The 19,533-nt window shown below is 46.8% G+C and overlaps 1 protein-coding gene across 1 annotated transcript in view; it reads left to right on the forward strand.

The window, feature by feature from the left end:
• The window catches only part of LOC134436811 (zinc finger protein 93-like), a 33,858-nt gene extending 16,947 nt beyond the window's left edge, over positions 1 to 16,911 (forward strand). Inside the window, exons 5-8 of the mRNA XM_063186160.1 lie at positions 4,214 to 4,305; positions 10,351 to 10,796; positions 15,326 to 15,499; positions 16,457 to 16,911. Coding sequence (XP_063042230.1) covers positions 4,214 to 4,305; positions 10,351 to 10,796; positions 15,326 to 15,499; positions 16,457 to 16,828 — 1,084 coding nt within the window. The 3' untranslated portion in view covers positions 16,829 to 16,911. The remainder of the gene's footprint in view (positions 1 to 4,213; positions 4,306 to 10,350; positions 10,797 to 15,325; positions 15,500 to 16,456) is intronic.
• Positions 16,912 to 19,533: the final 2,622 nt, after the last annotated feature.

The raw sequence follows: 19,533 nt of genomic DNA on the forward strand, positions 1-19,533 counted from the left end.
ACAGTATGCCTGGCCGTGCTGTGCTGTGCTGTGCTATACCTTGGCCACTACTGTATGTGTATGTAAAATGACACTGTGAAGCTGCTTAGCCGGGGGGCCCGATTATATGGAAATTTTTGTCCAGCTTTTTTTTCTTCTTTTTTTAGCGGTGGAGAGCCTGTAGAGATAATTTGCTGCTGGCACCCTTAAAATGAATAGTCACACACAATGGCTCTCGATATACATATACTTTTGTGCAACCCCTTTCTTCACCGTCTCTCTCTCTCTCTCTCTCTCTCTCTCTCTCTCTCTCTCTCTCTCTCTCTCTCTCTCTCTCTCTCTCTCTCTCTCTCTCTCTCTCTCTCGCACACACACACACACACACACACACACACACACACACACACACACACACACACACACCCTCGTCTCATTCATCCTTGCTCTCATCATCTACCTCTACACGCTGATGTTAGAGACGGTGAGAGAAGCCGAGAAGAGAAAAAGGCTACACTAGGCTTTTTTATACACTGTATATAGACGTGCAAACAGAGGAGAAGAAAAGCCTGTATGTCTATATAGGTGTATATTAAAAGCCTAACCAGCCAATCTTGGCGGCATAATGAGCCAGGCTATTGTACTGTACAGTGCCATAACATTAACCACAGGTAAGCCAACACAGCAGGAGTCTACCTTTATAAAAGCAGCAGCCATGTTGGCCTGGCTGGCCCACTTCCATAGGAATTAGACAGCAGCACGGCAGTTTCCTTTTTATGCAGATGGATAATTAGGCAACGGGCTGTTGGTGAAATTATTCAGCCAATATAGCACGAAATTACTGTCTAGCATCCAGAAACCGACACCTTTTATACCACAGTACAGCAGTATGCTGGAGATACTCTAGGACAGAGCAACCCCTGAACCTTTTTTATCATACCACCATGAGTATACCCCCTCACTACATACGATACGATACGATACGATACGATAAGATTATACTTTATTGTCAGTTTACACCGAAATTCATTTTGCGTCCCTGAGCAACACTCGTTTAGGACAGGACATACACACAGGGCTGCTGACAGCTTTCGGTGGGCGTAGGATAAAGTTATCTGAAAGAGCCCCCTACCCAATACATACAATGTAATGGGGAGTCAATTCTGGGCCCTCTATTTCCCTGGGCCCGGGACAGCATACCCCTTTTTCCACCCTGCATTCACATAACATCACATCACAAGACTATTGCACAACTGACAAAAAACAGGACACAGGCCTATATACAGACATACATGCATACATACTGCATTGCTTACAACCCACATAACTTGAAGATATTACCAACATGGAGTGATAACACTACGCTGTCTTACGACTGATTTAGCAAAACAATCGATTGATGTATGAAGGCATGTTTACGTTTAAGGCATGCTCTATATGTCTTTCACCATCCCAATGTGACTATGCTCCATACAATGGAATCACGGTTCTAAGATGTTTAACCTGGTATGCTTTTTTGTTTTCTGGCGAGCATTTAGCTAATTTAACACTACACAGGCCACTTTCAGACATGGTCTATTGCTCTTATTCTTTCTTCAGAGTACTTATATAGCCTAGTGTGTCAGAAGCTGTGGCTAATTCACTACTTGGGACACTACGCAGTTTAGTAAATGAATGCACAATTGGGTTTTACTACGCGCTTGATGTATAACTGAAGTTCTGTGCAGTGGCTTGGGCAATATGGGCAGGTGCTGGCTCTATATACTGTACTGTTGTGTCATTTTAATGGGTTAAGTCACCATACTGCACTATGTAAGTGGATTGTCCCGTTTTTCCTCACATTTGCAGATCTTTAATGGTTGACTTGGCATATAAATGAAGCATTTTTGGTGTATTCCTTTCACCTCATAGTACAAGTTTTTCACGCAAAATGTTTTTGTAAAGTAACTGGAGAAATTATATTCAGAAAGCAACATTTTATCTTTATCTTTTCAGAGGACGTAGTCAAGGTGGCCTTGTAGTCTTGAACTCTAAAGTGTGTGTTGGTTGCCAATGTGGCCACCTGAACCATAAAGTTCACATTGTGTTGCACACTAATGTACTCTGTGTTGGTTACACTGCTTCATTCTCCACTACATCTTCTCTAAGTCTGCACTAAACAGTGTGGGGATGTGTACTCCCTATGTTTTAAACTGTGCAGTTCTTCACTTTTTGGTGCATTGCACATTGAGTACACTGCATTTTCCGAGAGCACACTCTACACTAGACTACACTATGTCAAGTGTGTAACCCACTGTACAACATCTCATTCTCTAGGCCTACTACATTGTGCACTAAACAGCATGCCCAGTGAAACATTTTGGGATTTGCCCTCCCTCACTCCCTCCGTCTGTCCGTGTTAAACTCTGCCGCCGTGTCTGTCCATCAGGCAGAACACATTAGTCTCCTCCATCAATATTTCATCCTGAACGAGCAGTCCAGGTGGAGGAGGAGAGCTGTCGCTGCCAAGGCACATTTTTCAGCTGAGAGCAGAGCAGAGAGAGAGTAGGAGAGAGAGAGATGGAGAGAGAGAGAGAGAGAGAGAGAGAGAGAGAGAGAGAGAGAGAGAGAGAGAGAGAGAGAGAGAGAGAGAGAGAGAGAGAGAGAGAGAGAGAGAGACAGTCCCACAGGTGACGGCTGATGTTTTGACTGCGGTTTACAAAAACATCCCCCTCGAGAGCCGGGAGCGGGCCGAGGTCAAGCACTTGAGCGCACGGCACAGAATCGCTTGCAAATGGGCACGGTTCAAAGGTCATTCTGCGTGCGTGCGCTTTGTAGGCCTATACTGCATATGGCTTTTTCTTCTCTCAATTCTGTCAGTCGTTATTTTCAAACACTGCATTGCGACGAGGATGGCCCTCAATGTGTATTTTGTGTGTCATTTTTCTGCCATTGTTAATGATGTGTCTGTAGCTGCAATCATTAGCCTCATTATGCATAATGCCACACAGTGTATTTATGGGGGGTGTCCATTCATTGTGCACTGTACGTGTGTGTGTGTGTGTGTGTGTGTGTGTGTGTGTGTGTGTGTGTGTGTGTGTGTGTGTGTGTGTGTGTGTGTGTGTGTGTGTGTGTGTGTGTGTGTGTGTGTGTGTGTGTGTGTTTTTTTTATTATTATTATTATTATTTTTACTTATCTCCATACTGTATCCATGCTCTAAATGCACACAGAATGAGATGATGGGCAAGGTTTCAAAATCCCCTGTGTGGGCAGCGTGCCTGTTCTTTAATGTCACAAATCTGTATGCCACTGTGTCGGAGCATTGGTCCATCCATCAGTTGGACACCAGGCAAAGATGGTCACTAGGGGTACCACCTCTGCGCCAGGGGGGCTGTACTAAGAAGCTGGTTCAGAAAACCAGGTTACGGTAAATCCCCTAATACAAGTGCCTGTCCTCATTCTCTTAACTAAATGATGCCTGCAGTTACATCTATTAGCAGGTTTACCACTTCCTGTAGGTTAACTAAGCCTGGTTTATTACTTAACCATGTTCTTAGTATATCCCCCAGCTTGCTTTTGTAGTGTTTGCACGCTATGTTGGTCAGTTTTTTTCCATGCCATATGTAGGCCTAAGCAACCATTGTCTCCCACGGAGGAGTGCATTGGTAGGGTTGAAAGTGCTCTCAGTGTGCAGTACAATGTTATGTGTGTTATTATTCATCTTCTCCGTGATGTGTCTTCTCTTCTCCCTATCTGCAGGTCCAAAGGCAAGTGCTGTTTCCCCTGCACCAAGTGTGGCCTTTTCTACTGTGTTTGTTATTCAATTTCTCTGTGCTTGCTATTCCACTTCTCTTCTCCTCTTCTCCTCTTCTTCTCGTCGTCTCTTCTTCTCTCCTTCTCTTCTCTGCAGGTCCAAAGGCGAGTGCAGTTTCCCCTGCACTGAGTGCGGCCTTTTCTGCTATGTTTGTTATTCAACTTCTCCATGATCATGTCTTCTTCTCTTCTTTTCTCTTCTTCTCTTCTTCTCTTCTTCTCGCCTTCCCTCCATCTCTCCTTCTCTTCTCTGCAGGTCCAAAGGCAAGTGCAGTTTCCCCGGCACTGATTGAGGTCTTTTATACTGTGTTTGTTATTTAACTTCTCCATGATGTCTTCTCTTCGTCTCTCTTTCTCTCTTTCTCTCTTTCACTCTTTCCCTCCTGCTCTCCGTCTCTCTCTTTCTCTCCTTCTCTCCTCTTCTCCTTCTCTCCTTCTGTGCAGGTCCAAAGGCAACTGTACTTATCCCTGCTCCGAGTGCCGGCAGGTCTTCCGCCGCAAGAAGAGGCTGGCCCTGCATGTCCTCCTACACCAAGGTACAAATTACAGGGCGTCCAGAAAGGTGTGTGTGTGTGTGTGTGTGTGTGTGTGTGTGTGTGTGTGTGTGTGTGTGTGTGTGTGTGTGTGTGTGTGTGTGTGTGTGTGTGTGTGTGCGTGCGTGCGTGCGTGCGTGCGTGCGTGCGTGCGTGCGTGCGTGCGTGCGTGCGTGCGTGCGTGCGTGCGTGCGTGTGTGTGTCTGTGTGCATGACAGAGAGAGAGAGAGAGAGAGAGAGAGAGAGAGAGAGAGAGCGAGAGAGAGAGAGAGAGAGAGAGAGAGAAAGAGAGAGAGAGAGAGAGAGAGAGAGAGAGAGAGAGAGAGAGAGAGAGAGATGTATATGGGTGTGTGAATTTGTGCGACTGTATGTTTTTGTCTTTGACTGTGCATGTGTTTCTATTGTCTTTGTATGTATGTGTGTGCTTGTGGGCAAGTGTGTGAGAGTAGAGGGTCGGGAAGAGGAGAGGAGAGGGTGGGGAAGAGGAGAGGGTGGGGAGAGGAGAGGATGAGAGGAGAGGAGAGGGTCGGGGAGAGGAGAGGAGAGTAGAGGGTGGGGGAGAGGAGAGGAGAGGGATGGGGAGGGGAGAGGAGAGGAGAGGAGAGGAGAGGGTGGGGAGAGGAGAGGAGAGGGATGGGGAGGGGAGAGGAGAGGAGAGGGATGGGGAGAGGAGAGGAGAGGAGAGGAGAGGGTGGAGGAGAGGAGAGGAGATGGATGGGGATAGGAGAGGAGAGGAGAGGAGAGGAGAGGAGAGGGTGGAGGAGAGGAGAGGAGATGGATGGGGATAGGAGAGGAGAGTAGAGGGTGGGGGAGAGGAGAGGAGAGGGTGGAGGAGAGGAGCGGAGAGGGATGAGGAGAGGAGAGGGTGGAGGAGAGGAGATTAGATGGATGGGGAGAGGAGAGGAGAGGAGAGGGTGGAGGAGAGGAGAGTAGAGGGTGGTGGAGAGGAGAGGAGAGGAGAGGGTGAAGGAGAGGAGAGGAGAGCAGAGGAGGGTAGAGGGATGGGGAGAGGAGAGAGATTGTGTTGCATCGTCTGCCAGCTTTCATATTACTAAACTCCTCCTGACTTGCTGTAGTCAGCGCTTGTTATTCTGGTCCTGCTCCTTGCGTGACTTGTCTTTTTTAAGACAAAGCTTTTGGCATGTTGGGGTATTTTTGGCTCCGATGATCCATGCGGGGGCACTCAGGGGGGCGTGTGTGCGCGTGTGCGTGCGTGCGTGCATGTAGGTCGATTTGACCTGCCTTTGTGTGAATGTGTGTGTGTGTGTGTGTGGTGTGCATACAGTGTTCTGCTGTACGTGTGTCTATGTTTATTACAGTGTGTGTATACGGTGTAGGTGCATATGTGTGTGTGTGTGTGGTGTGCAGTATTATCCTGTACGTGTGTCTATGTTTATTACTCTGTGTGTGTGTGTGTGTGTGTGTGTGTGTGTGTGTGTGTGTGTGTGTGTGTGTGTGTGTGTGTGTGTGTGTGTGTGTGTGTGTGTGTGTGTGTGTGTGTGTGTGTGTGTGTGTGTGTGTGTGTGTGTTAATGAGTCAGGCCCTCCCCTCCATTCCTCCTTCCTTCTGCTCCGGGCCCTGTTGCTCCGCCTCTTAACCCAGAGGCCCTCAGGGCATAGGTCAACTGATACGATGGAGAGACGCAGAGACGAGGGGAGGAGATAGAAAAAGAAAGGGATGAGGAGAGGGGAGGAGATGGAAAAAGAGGGGGATGCCAAAAACAAAACATGACGGAGAGATGGGAGTCTTTTTTCTGTACTTGATGCCTCATTACGCTAATGAAGCGACTTTTTATACAAAGTGTATTTATATATATACACGTGCAGTGTCTTACAGTACACACACTGATAGGCCTGTTTGGCGTGTGTAATTACTGTTACGTATATAATTTCGTGTGATATAATTTAATAATTTGCCGGTAATTGGCGCGGGTGTCTCGTAAGTTGCTAATCGCTAAGCTAAATTAGTCGCTGATACTTTGTTGGGGGGAAAAAATGGATGTCAAAAAAAAAGAAAAGAGGAGAGAGAGCTAGCCACTCCCACTGCACTCAGCATCCCCCACACCCCTTCTCTCTCTCTCTCTCTCTCTCTCTCTCTCTCTCGCTCTCTCTCTCTCTCTCTCTCTCTCTCTCTCTCTCTCTCTCTCTCTCTCTCTCTCTCCGTTTTGCGTGTCCCAGGTCTTCAAGCCGTGCACCCCTCCCGAGGCCATCTCCCTGTCCCTCTCTCTCTCTGTGTCCCTCTCTCTCTCTCTGTCTCTCTCTGCACTCAGCATCAGCACCCACCCTCAGTTCAACTTTTCTCTCTCATCTACACACACACACACACACACACACACACAGGCTTCCAAACGTAAGCCACCAAATAACATACACACTCATGCATGCTTAAATAAACACACACACACACACACACACATGCACACACACACACACACACACGCACACACACACACACACACACACACACGCACACACACACACACACACACGCACACATGCATCCCCAACAGGCCACCATAGCAGTGTGTGCCCTCCCCTCCCCTTCTCCTGGCCTCCCCACCCTGCACCCTGCCCAGTCCAGTGATGGATCTCCGTGCCCCTGCCCCGTCCCATATTAAGAGCCCCTGATTTATCTCCATCCTTTACGTCTCTGTTACCGTTATTAAATTACGAGCCGTGCACCGCACATGACCCTCCCAGCAACCAGCAACCCCCAACCCACCCACCCTACCCACCCAGCTTCCCAGAAACCCTCAGCCACCCAGCCACCCAGTTTCCCGGCCATCCGTACACTGCTTTGCAACCCCCTCCCAGCTTACCGGACCCTCCCCTCCACACCCCCCTTGCAGCTCCCCACCAGCGTTGCCAGATGGAAAAATCAACCTAAACCCAAATCCTAAACCCATCATACCCAAACTTCAAAATTATCGTTTCTGGAGGCTTATGGGAAGAAATGATCGTCACATGTACCAAATGATTGCTGCAAGTCAACTGCATGAAAACTGAAATGATTGTACCCTGTGTGTTTTTGATCGCACAGAGGACAAAGGGATGGTACAAATACGATGATTATCGTACATCTGGCAACACTGCTCCCCACTTGCCATCCCAGCTTACCGACCCTTTTTGCTTTTGCAACTCCCCACGTTACCCACCCAGCTCTCCGCCCCTCCGTACCCACACACAGCTCCCGGGCCGTCCACCACACACTGCCTTTGCAACCCCCTCTCAGCTCTCTCTCCGACCCGGCCCTCCCCTCCACAACTCCACAACCCCCTACCTTGCAACTCCCCACGCCTAGCTTTTCCGATCCTCGACATCCCCCGCCGGCAAGCAGCCTGTGTCAAGGGCAGAAAGGCGCGGGGGCGAACATCATCTAACCTCCTGCAACCACCCTCCCCCTCCTCCATCCTCACCCACACATACTGTACAGCAACCCCACCCACTCCCCTTCCCCCACTCGCTGTGCTGTTCTATTCTGTTCCAGCCTATCCTACCCCCACCCCCCCTGTGAATAGACCACATCTTTTGACTAATGAAGCTGTACACACACACACACACACACACACACACACACACACACACACACACACACACACACACACACACACACACACACACACACACACACACACACACAAACTCCTTGTCCTGCCCCCACCTCCTACACACACACACACACACACACACACACACACACACACACACACACACACACACACACACACACACACACACACACACTCGTGGACGTGCCCGTTTCTGTTGCGTCAGAGATGCAAGAATAATGAGGGAAATATTACTCGGGAGACAAAAGACTTCCTAACGTGACTCATAAATTTATTTGTCACTTTGACAAATGGAGGCGGCAGTCCTTTTGTGTGTTTGCTAGTCATTTCTACTCGTTCTTATTCCCTCCTTTCCCTGACTCTCGCTCTCTCTCTTGCTCTCTCTCTCTCTCTCTCTCTCTCCCTCTCTCCCTCTTTCTTTTTGTAATCGTTAGAAGTCATGCAGGCGTGCATTTATAGACCGCGCCAAACAACGCCAGTGTGCACGGTCGTCTTACTGATGTCTTGAGTTGTTTATTTGTCTCTCCATTTCTGGGTTGGGGCGGTAATGGGGGAGTGTGTGTGCACTGATGCAGTGAGTGGTCAGTGATGGGGAGATGGGAGGCCTGCCTGCCTGGGGCACCTGGCTCATTTGGCGTGTCCACTCCCCCCCTCTATTGAGCACATTCCACTCTAGTCAAGGTGCAGGGCCACTCGTGGCCGACTCCCGTTTTTCCACCTATTGAGGAGAAACTGAATGAGACCTCAGTAGTCAAAACCTAATTCTGTTGAATTAATTTTAAACTAAGCAAAACATATATATATATATTCCCAGTGTTTTGAAGGCTCATTCAAAAAAATCAGACTGAAAAGTCTGAACTGGTCTACTCCCTGTGATAACTGAGTCGGTCCATTCCAGACCAGATGTTTGAGCTTGGTGCCACAGCCAGGCTTATTGAGTGTGATAAATTCATCTCTGGCAACGTTGCATTCATTCACCATCAATTATGTGATGACTTTGAAGAATTTTTGAAGGTAACGTCAAAGTAATTCATACATAATGAAAGACATAATGAATTTAAAGACCACACAGATGCATCATAAAGGTTTTGCTACCATACAGTTATTAATGTGCAACCTGAAGGCTTGAAAGACAGATTGTAAAAATAAATCACCTGGAAGAGAAAAAAAACTTGGAATTGGAACACACAAAATTTAACAAGCACCTTGGGTCCCTTTGTCAACTGCCAGTCGTAGCGCTTGGAGTTCACTTTGGCATTTCTAAAGCCTTTGTTAATTCCAGGAGATTATGGAAGTGTTCGTTTATTCACTGTGTCAGACATTGAGAGCTTTTAGGTTGTACTCCAACACACCCCTGTCGAAAAAACAAAGGGCAGTAGAGTCAGTGATGTCAAGATAGCAGGTTCTATTGTTGGCTCAACTAACCGCTTACATTACAGATGCTAGACATTATGCCAAAAATGTAATTCGTCTCACAACAGTGCAGCGGTATTGTTTGTTTAAAGTCTTATGTCCATCTCTAACAACAAGCTTCTCGTTGTCCATCTGCATTAAACATGAAGGCCGTGACAATTTCAGCCTGGTCAACTTCTCCAAACAAACCTATTTATTCATTCAAATGATACATGGATTTTTTTGCGGGATTTGGCACAGAGCTGCAGAGCTTTGCTCAGTTTTCATTGGGGCAGATTGAATTTCTGAAAGCGTGTGTGAGTGAAAAAAGGACATGATATTAATGCAGCATAAGTGATGATATCATTATGAATTATCAAAAAGTGTAACTGGGGGCTGTCTCCTGGAAGTGAATGTGATTACATGGCTTGTTGGCTGCAGTCTGGTGGTCATATAATTTTTATAGGTGGGATAGTAAGACGACACTACAGCCCAATCTTTTATCATTGCCCCCTGCTAGTCTCCCGAAGCCGAGGGGTAGAAGGCAAGAACATTTCAGGATGGCCTTAGCCGTGCCTCAAGCAGCTAGGGCACCATACTGTTACGCATGGGACCCAGGGCGAGATTTCAGCCCAAGGTCATCTCCCAATCCCCTGTCACTCTCTCGTGCTACTTTCCTGTCGCCATCTTCACTCTTCTATCACAAATAAAGGCGTGACATTTGAAATGTCATGGCACCTTAACAATGCCAACTTGACTTTCCAAAATCCAAATGTCACATTATGACAACAACAGTCAGAAACATCAATAAATGTATCATTCATGTTCCTGACAAGTGTCATCATGGTCATTCTTATGCCAGGCAGGGAAGTTGACAGGGGCGACAAAGGGCCAAAGAATTGGGTTTCCATTACATTGTAGGTGTTGGGTGAGGGGGCCCTTTCATATGACTTTGTCCTGGGCCCAGCAAAAGCTGTCAGCGGCCCTGATGCCAGGTTTACATCCTTACACCCAAATCATTTGTTCCCAGTGCCTCATGAAATCCCCCTCTCAACCCCCTCTCCCGATCCCCCATTTCCCCTCCGTAGGCAAGCATCCGATCCAGTGCCCCAGCTGCCCCGAGCAGTTCCCCAGCCAGAACGAGCTGGAGGTCCATCTGCGGCTGTGCCCCAGGAAGAGAGAGACGAGGGCCTTCCGTCGTCGCGAGGGCGGCAAGGTGGCGTGCGAGCTGTGCGGCCACCGCTGCATGACGCAGCAGGGCATGGAGCTGCACCGCCTCTCCCACTCCGGCATGGAGCCGGTACGCTGCCCGCACGCGCTCTGCCGCGGACGCTTCGCCACCGAGGAGGCCCTGCAGAGCCACCTGACCACCCACCACCACGGCGATACAGACGCCAACGGCAACGGCGGTGCCAACAGCGTTGGCAACGTCAAGCCGAAGCCGTTCCGCTGCGATGACTGCGACAAGACCTTCGCCCACTCGTCGTCCCTGGTCGTGCACGTGCGCATACACACTGGGGAGAGACCTTATCAGGTGAGTGTAGTGTTCGCTTCACACTGCAGAGTTTTTGCCTGCGTCTTTGGAAGTGGACAAGTGTGTGGAACATAACCTAGCCTGGTATAACCATAACCTATGACCCGTCCATAATACTTCTCTAGATTACTATTCATGGTCTGGAGGTGCTTTGACCTGACCTGGCATTATTCTCTTAACAATTGAAATAATAATCACTGAAAAACTGCATTTTATCTTTGCTTGGGTCATCCTTTGTTTAATGTTAACATTTGTTTGGTGATCTGAAAATGTTACACGTGCCAAATGTGCAAAAAAAAGTAAAACATCAGTAGGTGGGCAAAAACATACGCACGTCACTGTATATCGGGACAGATTTGGATCATAAGGCTTTATCACAAGAGAAATGGGGTGTTATGAAGACCATTTTCAGTCTAAATTCAATTTTGACAAAATATGTAGTTACTGCATTTTGCCTTGTACTTTGCCGTGTACTTCCAGCCGTTCTCTGGGTTTGGCTGGCAGTGCAAATTTTACCTCCAAGCTTTTATCTGCCTTGAGTCCTCATTGTGATCAGAACTGGTTAGACTAACCCAGACTTATGGCAGGATTGTTAGTTGCCACCCATGCCACCACACAGTCCGAGATGGGGACTAGTTTGAATATTGGTTGTGGAAAAGAGCATTTATGGCATTTGATTTAGAGCAGTATAAGAAGAATCACTCATCTTCTTGTGGACCTTTTGGGGGGATATATTGTTGGCCATTTGGGGATACCGTACACGGTGGCTCACCAGAGGTCTCTGCAGGGGCTGGACTGGGAACAAAAAACAGCACAGACATTTTTAACGAAGACAAGCCCCTCACACAGCCCATCCTATTTTTGTACAAAGTTATGTTTGGTCCAGTCCATTGTCTGTGAATGTCTATTAAAGATCGAAAAATGTACTGCCCCATCTAAATTGTGGGCCAGTCTTTAAAGGTGCGCTGTGTAATGTTTTTAGTGATTCATTTCCAGATTACATGCTGCCGATTCTCAAGTGTTTCCTTTTTCATGAATACGTACCACCACCATCAAATTCTAAGTATTCATTATGTCTGGGCAGGTTGCGCTTTTAGTAAATGAAAAGGTGGATCTTCTCCATGTCCGCCATTTTGAAATTCCAGAAATGGACATTTTTATCTGCAACACTTTACTTTGGTCATACTAGTAAATATTAGTTTATAATTAAGTAAATATTAATGAAAAGATCAAATTTGGCAATAGGCAGCGCCGTTTCAATGAGCAGCATTGTTGCAACACCACCATCCTATACAATGCATCTCTAAGGGCCCACCTGGAAAATGCCCTGTGGATCAGATTACTCGTCCAGCCCTGGGTCTATGGGCCACCAGTGGTCTTCCAGGATCTCTGATTTACAGCAGGGCAGATTAAAGTGACCCCTTATCCTCCAAGCTGTTGGCAAATGTGGCAAGATCGTTATTCATCCTTACTCCACAACATAAATAATTACAAAAAAGCCATAAATTAATGCGGGTCCCAGTTTGGGTTTTATTCATCCAGTAAAACAGATTATGCACGGCATACAACCTGTAAAAACCTCCTGTAAAAACATGTACATTTAGACATTTACAACATGTGCACTATGGGACCGTTTAGAGACGCTGGTTTGGATTGCATCTGTTTGGCGTGTCGTTTTAAAACATCTGGCATTGCACAGTGCATCAACCACATCGCCACAATCACCAAATTCATAGCTTGCCAACCTCTGATTTTTGTTTGGTTTTGTTGTTTTTGCGCTAAGGTGGGATGGTTTCTCTCATTCAGGTTGTGGAGCAAGTGAGGTTGGTCATGGTTTGCCAACCACTGCCATTTTGCACCTCATAAAAGTCAGGAAGGTGTTTCATAGCTGTTTAATCATTGTGCTCTAAACACAGTGAGTTAACCTGCAGTGGAACGTTTGACAGCAGCACAGAGAAAGACAAAGAGGAGGGGTGTGTGTGTGTGTGTGTCCGTGCGCACGTGCGTGTCCGTGCGCACGTGCGTGTCCGTGCGCGAGTGCAAGAGACCGAGAACAGGTGTGTGTAGGTGTGTGTGTGTGTGTGTGTGTGTGTGTGTGTGTGTGTGTGTGTGTGTGTGTGTGTGTGTGTGTGTGTGTGTGTGTGTGTGTGTGTGTGTAGGTGTGTGTGTGTGTGTGTGTGTGTGTGTGTGTGTGTGTGTGAACGCGCGCGTATGTTTGCGTGTGTGCGTGTGCAAGAGAGAGAGAACAGGTGTGTTTGTGCGTGTGTGTGAATTACTGAATGTGTTGGGGGTTGTTAGGTGGGGAGAGGCTACAACAGGAGTAACACCTGAGGGATTGCAGGGAAATAAAGCAGCTAAGCAATTAGGACACGTAACGCAGTGTAGTGTAGTGTAGTGTAGTGTGGTGGGCTCACCGGTACGCTTAAGGACACTGGCACATTAAAGACAAACCAAAAAAGAGCCAAAAGGAAGAAAGGGTTCATTTTCATTATTTTTTTGTATCTGTCGCTTTTTTTCACCTGGCGTCACTTGCTGCATTGTCCTCAGGATGGTTGAGAAATGTATGCCTAAAGTGACACACAAGCACACACACACACACACACACACACACACACACACACACACACACACACATTATCTCTCTCTCTCTCTCTCTCTCTCTCTCTCCCCCATTCTCACTCTCACTCACACACGCACAGACACAGGCACATAAAACCTAAATATGAACTATTGTTTCAAGGACACACAATGCACAATGCCCTATTTCTCACCCCATCACCACATCACGCCAAATAATCAGTCTGCAAATGTTGTACATCATAGTGATTGATTGCAGTGGGCCAGGGCAGATCATTATGGTGCATCGACACATAGCTTAGTCTATGGATCTGCTGGCCTGCCTGGGCCTCTGTTTCTAGGATTCAGATGATGTGTGATTTGTCATAAGTGGGTCACGTGTTTTCAGACACCGTTAATCAGGGCCGCCGACAGCTTTGGCTGGGCCCGAGACAAAGTCATCAGGTAGGCCCTGCCAGTCACCCATGCAATGAGGTCCTGATTCTGGGCCCACACCCTCTCCCCGGGCCTGCAGCAACTGACCCCTTTGTCCAACCCCCTTCCCCCCTGTCTGCTTCCCTGACTGTAATAGTCTCAGTGCGGCTAAGTTGCTCATATTCTGGAGACTGATGCAGGAATGAATGGCACTGGCTGCATTGGATGCTGGCTTTGGTTGATGGTTATGTGTTAGATAGATCCCTGTGGTTGTATATGAGCCCAGGACTATATGACATTCCATTACATTTGGCAGATGGCTGATTTCACCTCAGGTGACCTACAACAGCAGCATACACATCTTGAAATATGGAAAGCTTTCTGTCTTGGTGTTTTTTTTTTCACTTCCCCTGCTCAAAGCTGGTCCTGGAATGGGCAAAGCTTTCTGTTTGGTGGTGTTTTTTGTGGATTGTTAGTTTTTTTGCTTATTTGTTTTTTTCTGTTTGTTTGTTAGTTTTGGGTTTTTTGTTTACTTCCATTGCTTGAGGGTCCAGACTCAACTGTTAGATGCAGGTTTGGTTGATCCTCTACTGTGTACATATTCTTCCACATTCTTCATGCTTCTTGAGAGTAAAATACACACACATTGACCCCTATAGCTCTAAAGGGCTCTGTTGGGTGCTATTTTGTTATTCCTTTTCTTGAAACTGCCCCAGACTTAAAGGTTTTCTTGTGTATGTTTAACTGATCCTTAGTTTTTAGTTTTTACTATATTTTTTACGTTTTACTCCAGTACACCTTCGAAGAAATAAACGTTTCTGTCGAGGAGTATGCCTCACACCCTTCCTTCTCTTGCTTTCCTTGAAAACCGCACCTGCCTACTACACTAAACAGGGTTGTCCTCAATCTTCATTGTAGGCCAGCAGGAGCTTTATTTACATATTTTAGAAGACTTAATTAGTGCCGGCGTTGCACCACAAATGAACCTCCTGTATTATTACCATAACAAAAATTGACGTCGGAAACCTGAAATGGGAACTGAGCTTGAAATAAATGCATCAAGGTTATCTGGGTGGGCTGAAAAGCCGCGTGTAGGTGTTTCATGAATACAGCTGTAGTTGTGTGTGTTTGTGTTTGTTTGTGTGTGCATGTGTGTGTGTTTGTGCCTTTGTGAATATTGTGTGTGTGTGTGTGTGTGTGTGTGTGTGTGTGTGTGTGTGTGTGTGTGTGTGTGTGTGTGTGTGTGTGTGTGTGTGTGTGTGTGTGTGTGTGTGTGTGTGTGTGTGTGTGTGTGTGTGTGAGTATGTGTGTGTGAATATGTGTGTGTGAATATGTGTGTATTGGAGTACATAATGTTTTGGGTTCAGGTGTGTATGTGCCTCTGTGTGTGTAGGTCTATCTGTCTATGTATCTTCATCGTGGATCATGTTTTTAGGTGTGTGTGTGTGTGTGTGTGTATGTATAGATATGCTGTGTGTGCTAAGCTTTCTCCTATCTCTCCCTCTCTCTCTCTCTCTATCTCTTTCTCTTGTCCGCAGTGTAAGCAGTGTGGCAAGCGCTTCCGGCAGCTTCCGCACCTGAAAGACCACGAGCGCCTGCACAGCGGCAAGCGGCCGTTCGTCTGCAACGTGTGCGGCCAAAGCTTCGTGCTGCCCGGCCGGCTGACCGAGCACGCCCGCATCCACAGTGGCGAGAAGCCCTACTCCTGCCAGGTAATGTTAAAGGGCAACTTCAGCCAATTTCAACATGCAGTTGTAATGCTCACTTTTTTTTTTTACCCCATTTTTTATTTTTTTTCGTTCAGCCTTTTCTGAAATCCTGGTCATTGTACAGGTAATGGGGGCAGGTGTTTGTCTACATTTTTTTTTTTAAATCTTGATTTATTCCCAAAAACATCCAAAAAGTTATGCAACATCAGCAGACAACTAGCAAACAGCGATACCTTTTGGGAAAATATTTGGAGTAGGCCTATGTTAAGATTTTTTTTTTAAATGTAGACAAAAGCTTCCACATTTAGAATATCTCATATCTCGGAAAGGGCTGAGCAAAAAAATGCAGCATCACCGTGTACTGACAAGTCAAGGGTAGCCTGAGCAATTGAACAGCATATTGAAATTGGCAGGAGTGCTCCTTTAAAACCACTTAAAGGTGCACTGTGTAGGATTGTGGCCAGAGTAGGTAACTATGCTGCTCATTGAAACTGTGCTGTCGACTGACATATTTGATCTTTTCATGAATATTTGCCAATATAAACTAATATTTACTAGTATGACCAAGGGGGTACGATAAGTTTCCAGATAATATTAACATTAGATGGTTTAGATGGTTTTAAATGTCCGTTGAAAACATGGTCCACAGAGGTCCTCAATGGAAATGAGTTTCTGAGCTTTATTATGTCTTTTATTTATTTGTGGTGCGGTTTGAAACTATCATGTATTTATGTATTTTTTATAAAAACTGAAAATGTCAAATAAAATAATTTCATCCATTACATTACATGACATTTGGCAGACTCTTTTAACCAAAGCGACTAATAATCGAGGACATCATCATAGCCGACCATACTTGCAGATACAAAGTGCACAGGAAATATACAGAACAAAAAGCAGATGCCAAGTAGGGTTAGTATTTGTTTATTTATTTATTTAAATTTTTTTTCATTTGTTCAGGTGTGCCACGCCACCTTCCGCTCCCTCTCCAACCTGGGCAAGCACCGCAAGACCCACGGCCTGCAAGGCCAGACGCAGCACCGGCAGCAGGACCACCAACAGGTCTACGCAGCACCCAGGCGAGACGCATCTGCTGCCCACCGGCAGAGCACCGCGAGGGGGTCGGGGGTGAAGAGGAAGAGCCCTGGTGGTGATGGTGATGGTGGCGGTGGCGGGTCGCGGAGGGTGGTGCCCACGGCGAGGGGAGTCGGGGGCATGATAGGGAGGGCGGAAGGGGAGGCGGCGGTGCACACCATCCTCATACAGCAGGGTGGGGATCATGGCTCCTCAGTCCTCCACCCGCCTCCTACAGCTTACTCCTCTTACTCATAGTTGGACAAGCTCCCTCTCCCTCCTCTTCACCCGCACACACACACGCACACACACACACACACACACACACACACACACACACACACACACACACACACACACACACACACACACACACACACACACACACACACACACACACACAATATCTCATACACACGCACACACACACACGCACACAATCTCATACACACGCACACACACATGCACCCACACCAGTCCTCCTCCGCTCCACTGGTGCTTGCGCACCCGTCCGGCGGCCCCCGGCGACGGGTCATCACGGGCAGCTGGGCACTGTCGGGTCACATGATGCCATCGAGGTCAACGCCACAGAGGCCAGCCAACTGGCAAGACAAGGGGAGGGAAGGGGAGGGGAGGGGAGGGCAAGCTGAGCACGGGCGATGGGGAGACGGGACGAATAGCTAGACTGATGGACATGGGGAGAGAAGGAGAGAGGGATGAAGAAACTGAGAAAAGTAAAGAGAGTGGTGAGAAGATTGGTAGAAAGATGGCAAGACGAGGGGAGGGTAGGCCTAGCATAAGGGATGGGGAGACAGGAAGAAGAACTAGAGTGATGGACACGGAGAAAGAAGGAGAGAGGGATGAAGAAACTGAGAAAAGTAGAGTGGTGAGTAGATTGATAGAAAGACGGCTCAAGAACGGCTGTTGCGGAGAGGAGACAGGAAGAGTAGAGAAGTATGGAGAAACCAAGAAGGGTTAGAGTGATGGAGAAATATAAGGATTTTAAGAGATTGATGAACAGATTGATGGAAAGACAGCTCAAGAATGGGCTGTAGGGAGACAGGACGGAAGAGTGAGCGATGGGGATGGAGAGAAGAATGATGGAGTGATGGAGAAAGGGGCAGAAGTAGAGAGAGAGAGTGATGCACAGTGATAGGAAGACAGGAGGAGATTGTGTGATGGAGAACGAGAAGGGAATGCAGAGAGAGGGATGAATAGAGTGATATAGAGACCGCTGAGGGACGAGTGTTGGGAAGATCGCAGAAGAGATGGAGAGAGGGAAACAACAAAAGAGTGATGGAAAGACCAGAGCTAAAGCATGGGTGTTGGGAGGACAGGAATTGATTGAGGGATGGAGAAGGAGAGAGGGAAATGGAGAGCTGTGTAGAGTGATAGACATTGAATTTTGCGGTGTGAATTCAACATGTGTGACAGAGAAAGTGTGTTAGATGAACAAGAAGAGTGATACACTTGACACTTGAAGTGTTGCATTATCACTGCAAGATGTACTATAGCGAGCAGGAGGGGAAGATTGTGGTATGAGCTTAAAAAAAGCAACAAAAAAACCCCTACGAGAGACATACATCGTTAGGTGGCAAGATTAAAGGAAGCAGGAAAAGTGAAACGGTGAAAGACAGAGATGGTGTTGGCAGGCAGCTGGAAAGAAAGAAAGAAAGAAAGAAAGAAAGAAAGAAGGAAAGATAGAAACAAGGAAAGATAGAAACAAGGAAAGATAGAAAGATGAAATGGTGCGGTGCATGTTGCCCTGTGGCAGAAAAGAAAGGTGAAGGGAGAGCCATAGAGAGTGAGAGGAGAGACAGAGCGGATGATCAGTGGAGGAGAAAAAAACAGAGATTTACACAAGACAGACGGACAGATGGATGAAGCTGGAAGTTCACGTGGAAGGTCTCGGGTCACCCGAGGAAAGAAAAGTGCAGCGTTTTGAGACGGAATATTTGGGGGCAATATACAGGGAGAAAGAAAACAGACCGTCGCTTTATGGACGCACTTAAAACCGCCGATGCTCAAACAATGACTTGGAATAAAGACTGTAAAACCAAAAGCTATTTCCTGGGGATGGCCAGGAAATTGAAAAGGTGTAAAAAAAAGTGTGATGTATGAAGTGTATTGAAATGAAACAAAGGAGTTTTACCTTTGACTTTGCATGTCCACTGTGTTTTTCTTTTGTGGAGGTAGAAAACCTATGGAGCCGTAGCAATTTGTCTCTCTTGACCGATTTAATAGGTTTTATTGGCAAGACGATAAAAGGCTAGTCAATTGCCAAAGTACTTGCGTGATGTAATGTATTTGTAAATCTATACCATTTAACTTGTGATATTAATAGTCAAGCCTATTGTCCTATTGCGTGGTTTAATGGGACATTTTTCAAAATATTACTCAGTAATGCACTGATACAAATTGGTGCCGAGGTACATGCCATTATGTCCAACAAACTAAAGGGCAAACTCTCTCTCCTCTTCTTTCTCTCCTCTTCTTTCTCTCCTCTTCTTTCTCTCCTCTTCTTTCTCTCCTCTTGCTCCATCTCCTTTCTTCTCTCTTTCTCTTCTCTTCATCCCCCTGCCCCTTTCTCCCTTTACTGATACAAATTGCTGTCCACTGTACATGTCATAAGTCCAGCAAACTAAAGGCCAAACTATCTGTCTTTCTCTCTCTTTTTCTGTCTCTCCATCGCCATCTCTCTCTCTCTCACTCTCTCTCTCTCTCCCTTTTGATCTCTGTATCTTGCTTTCTCTACCTGCCTTTACTGATACAAATTGTCCAAATACAGTACATGCCATACAGTAAGTCCAACAAACCAAAGGCCAAACTCTCTTTTTCTGTCTCCTTTCGTCCCCCTCTCTTCAATCATTCTCTCTTTCTCTCCTTCTCACTTTCTGCCTTCATCTCTCTATCTCTTTCTCTCCCTCTCTCTCTCTCTCTCTCTCTCTCTCTCTCTCTCTCTC

Source organism: Engraulis encrasicolus, chromosome 20 (assembly GCF_034702125.1).
Source record: "Engraulis encrasicolus isolate BLACKSEA-1 chromosome 20, IST_EnEncr_1.0, whole genome shotgun sequence".
Classification (NCBI taxonomy): domain Eukaryota; kingdom Metazoa; phylum Chordata; class Actinopteri; order Clupeiformes; family Engraulidae; genus Engraulis; species Engraulis encrasicolus.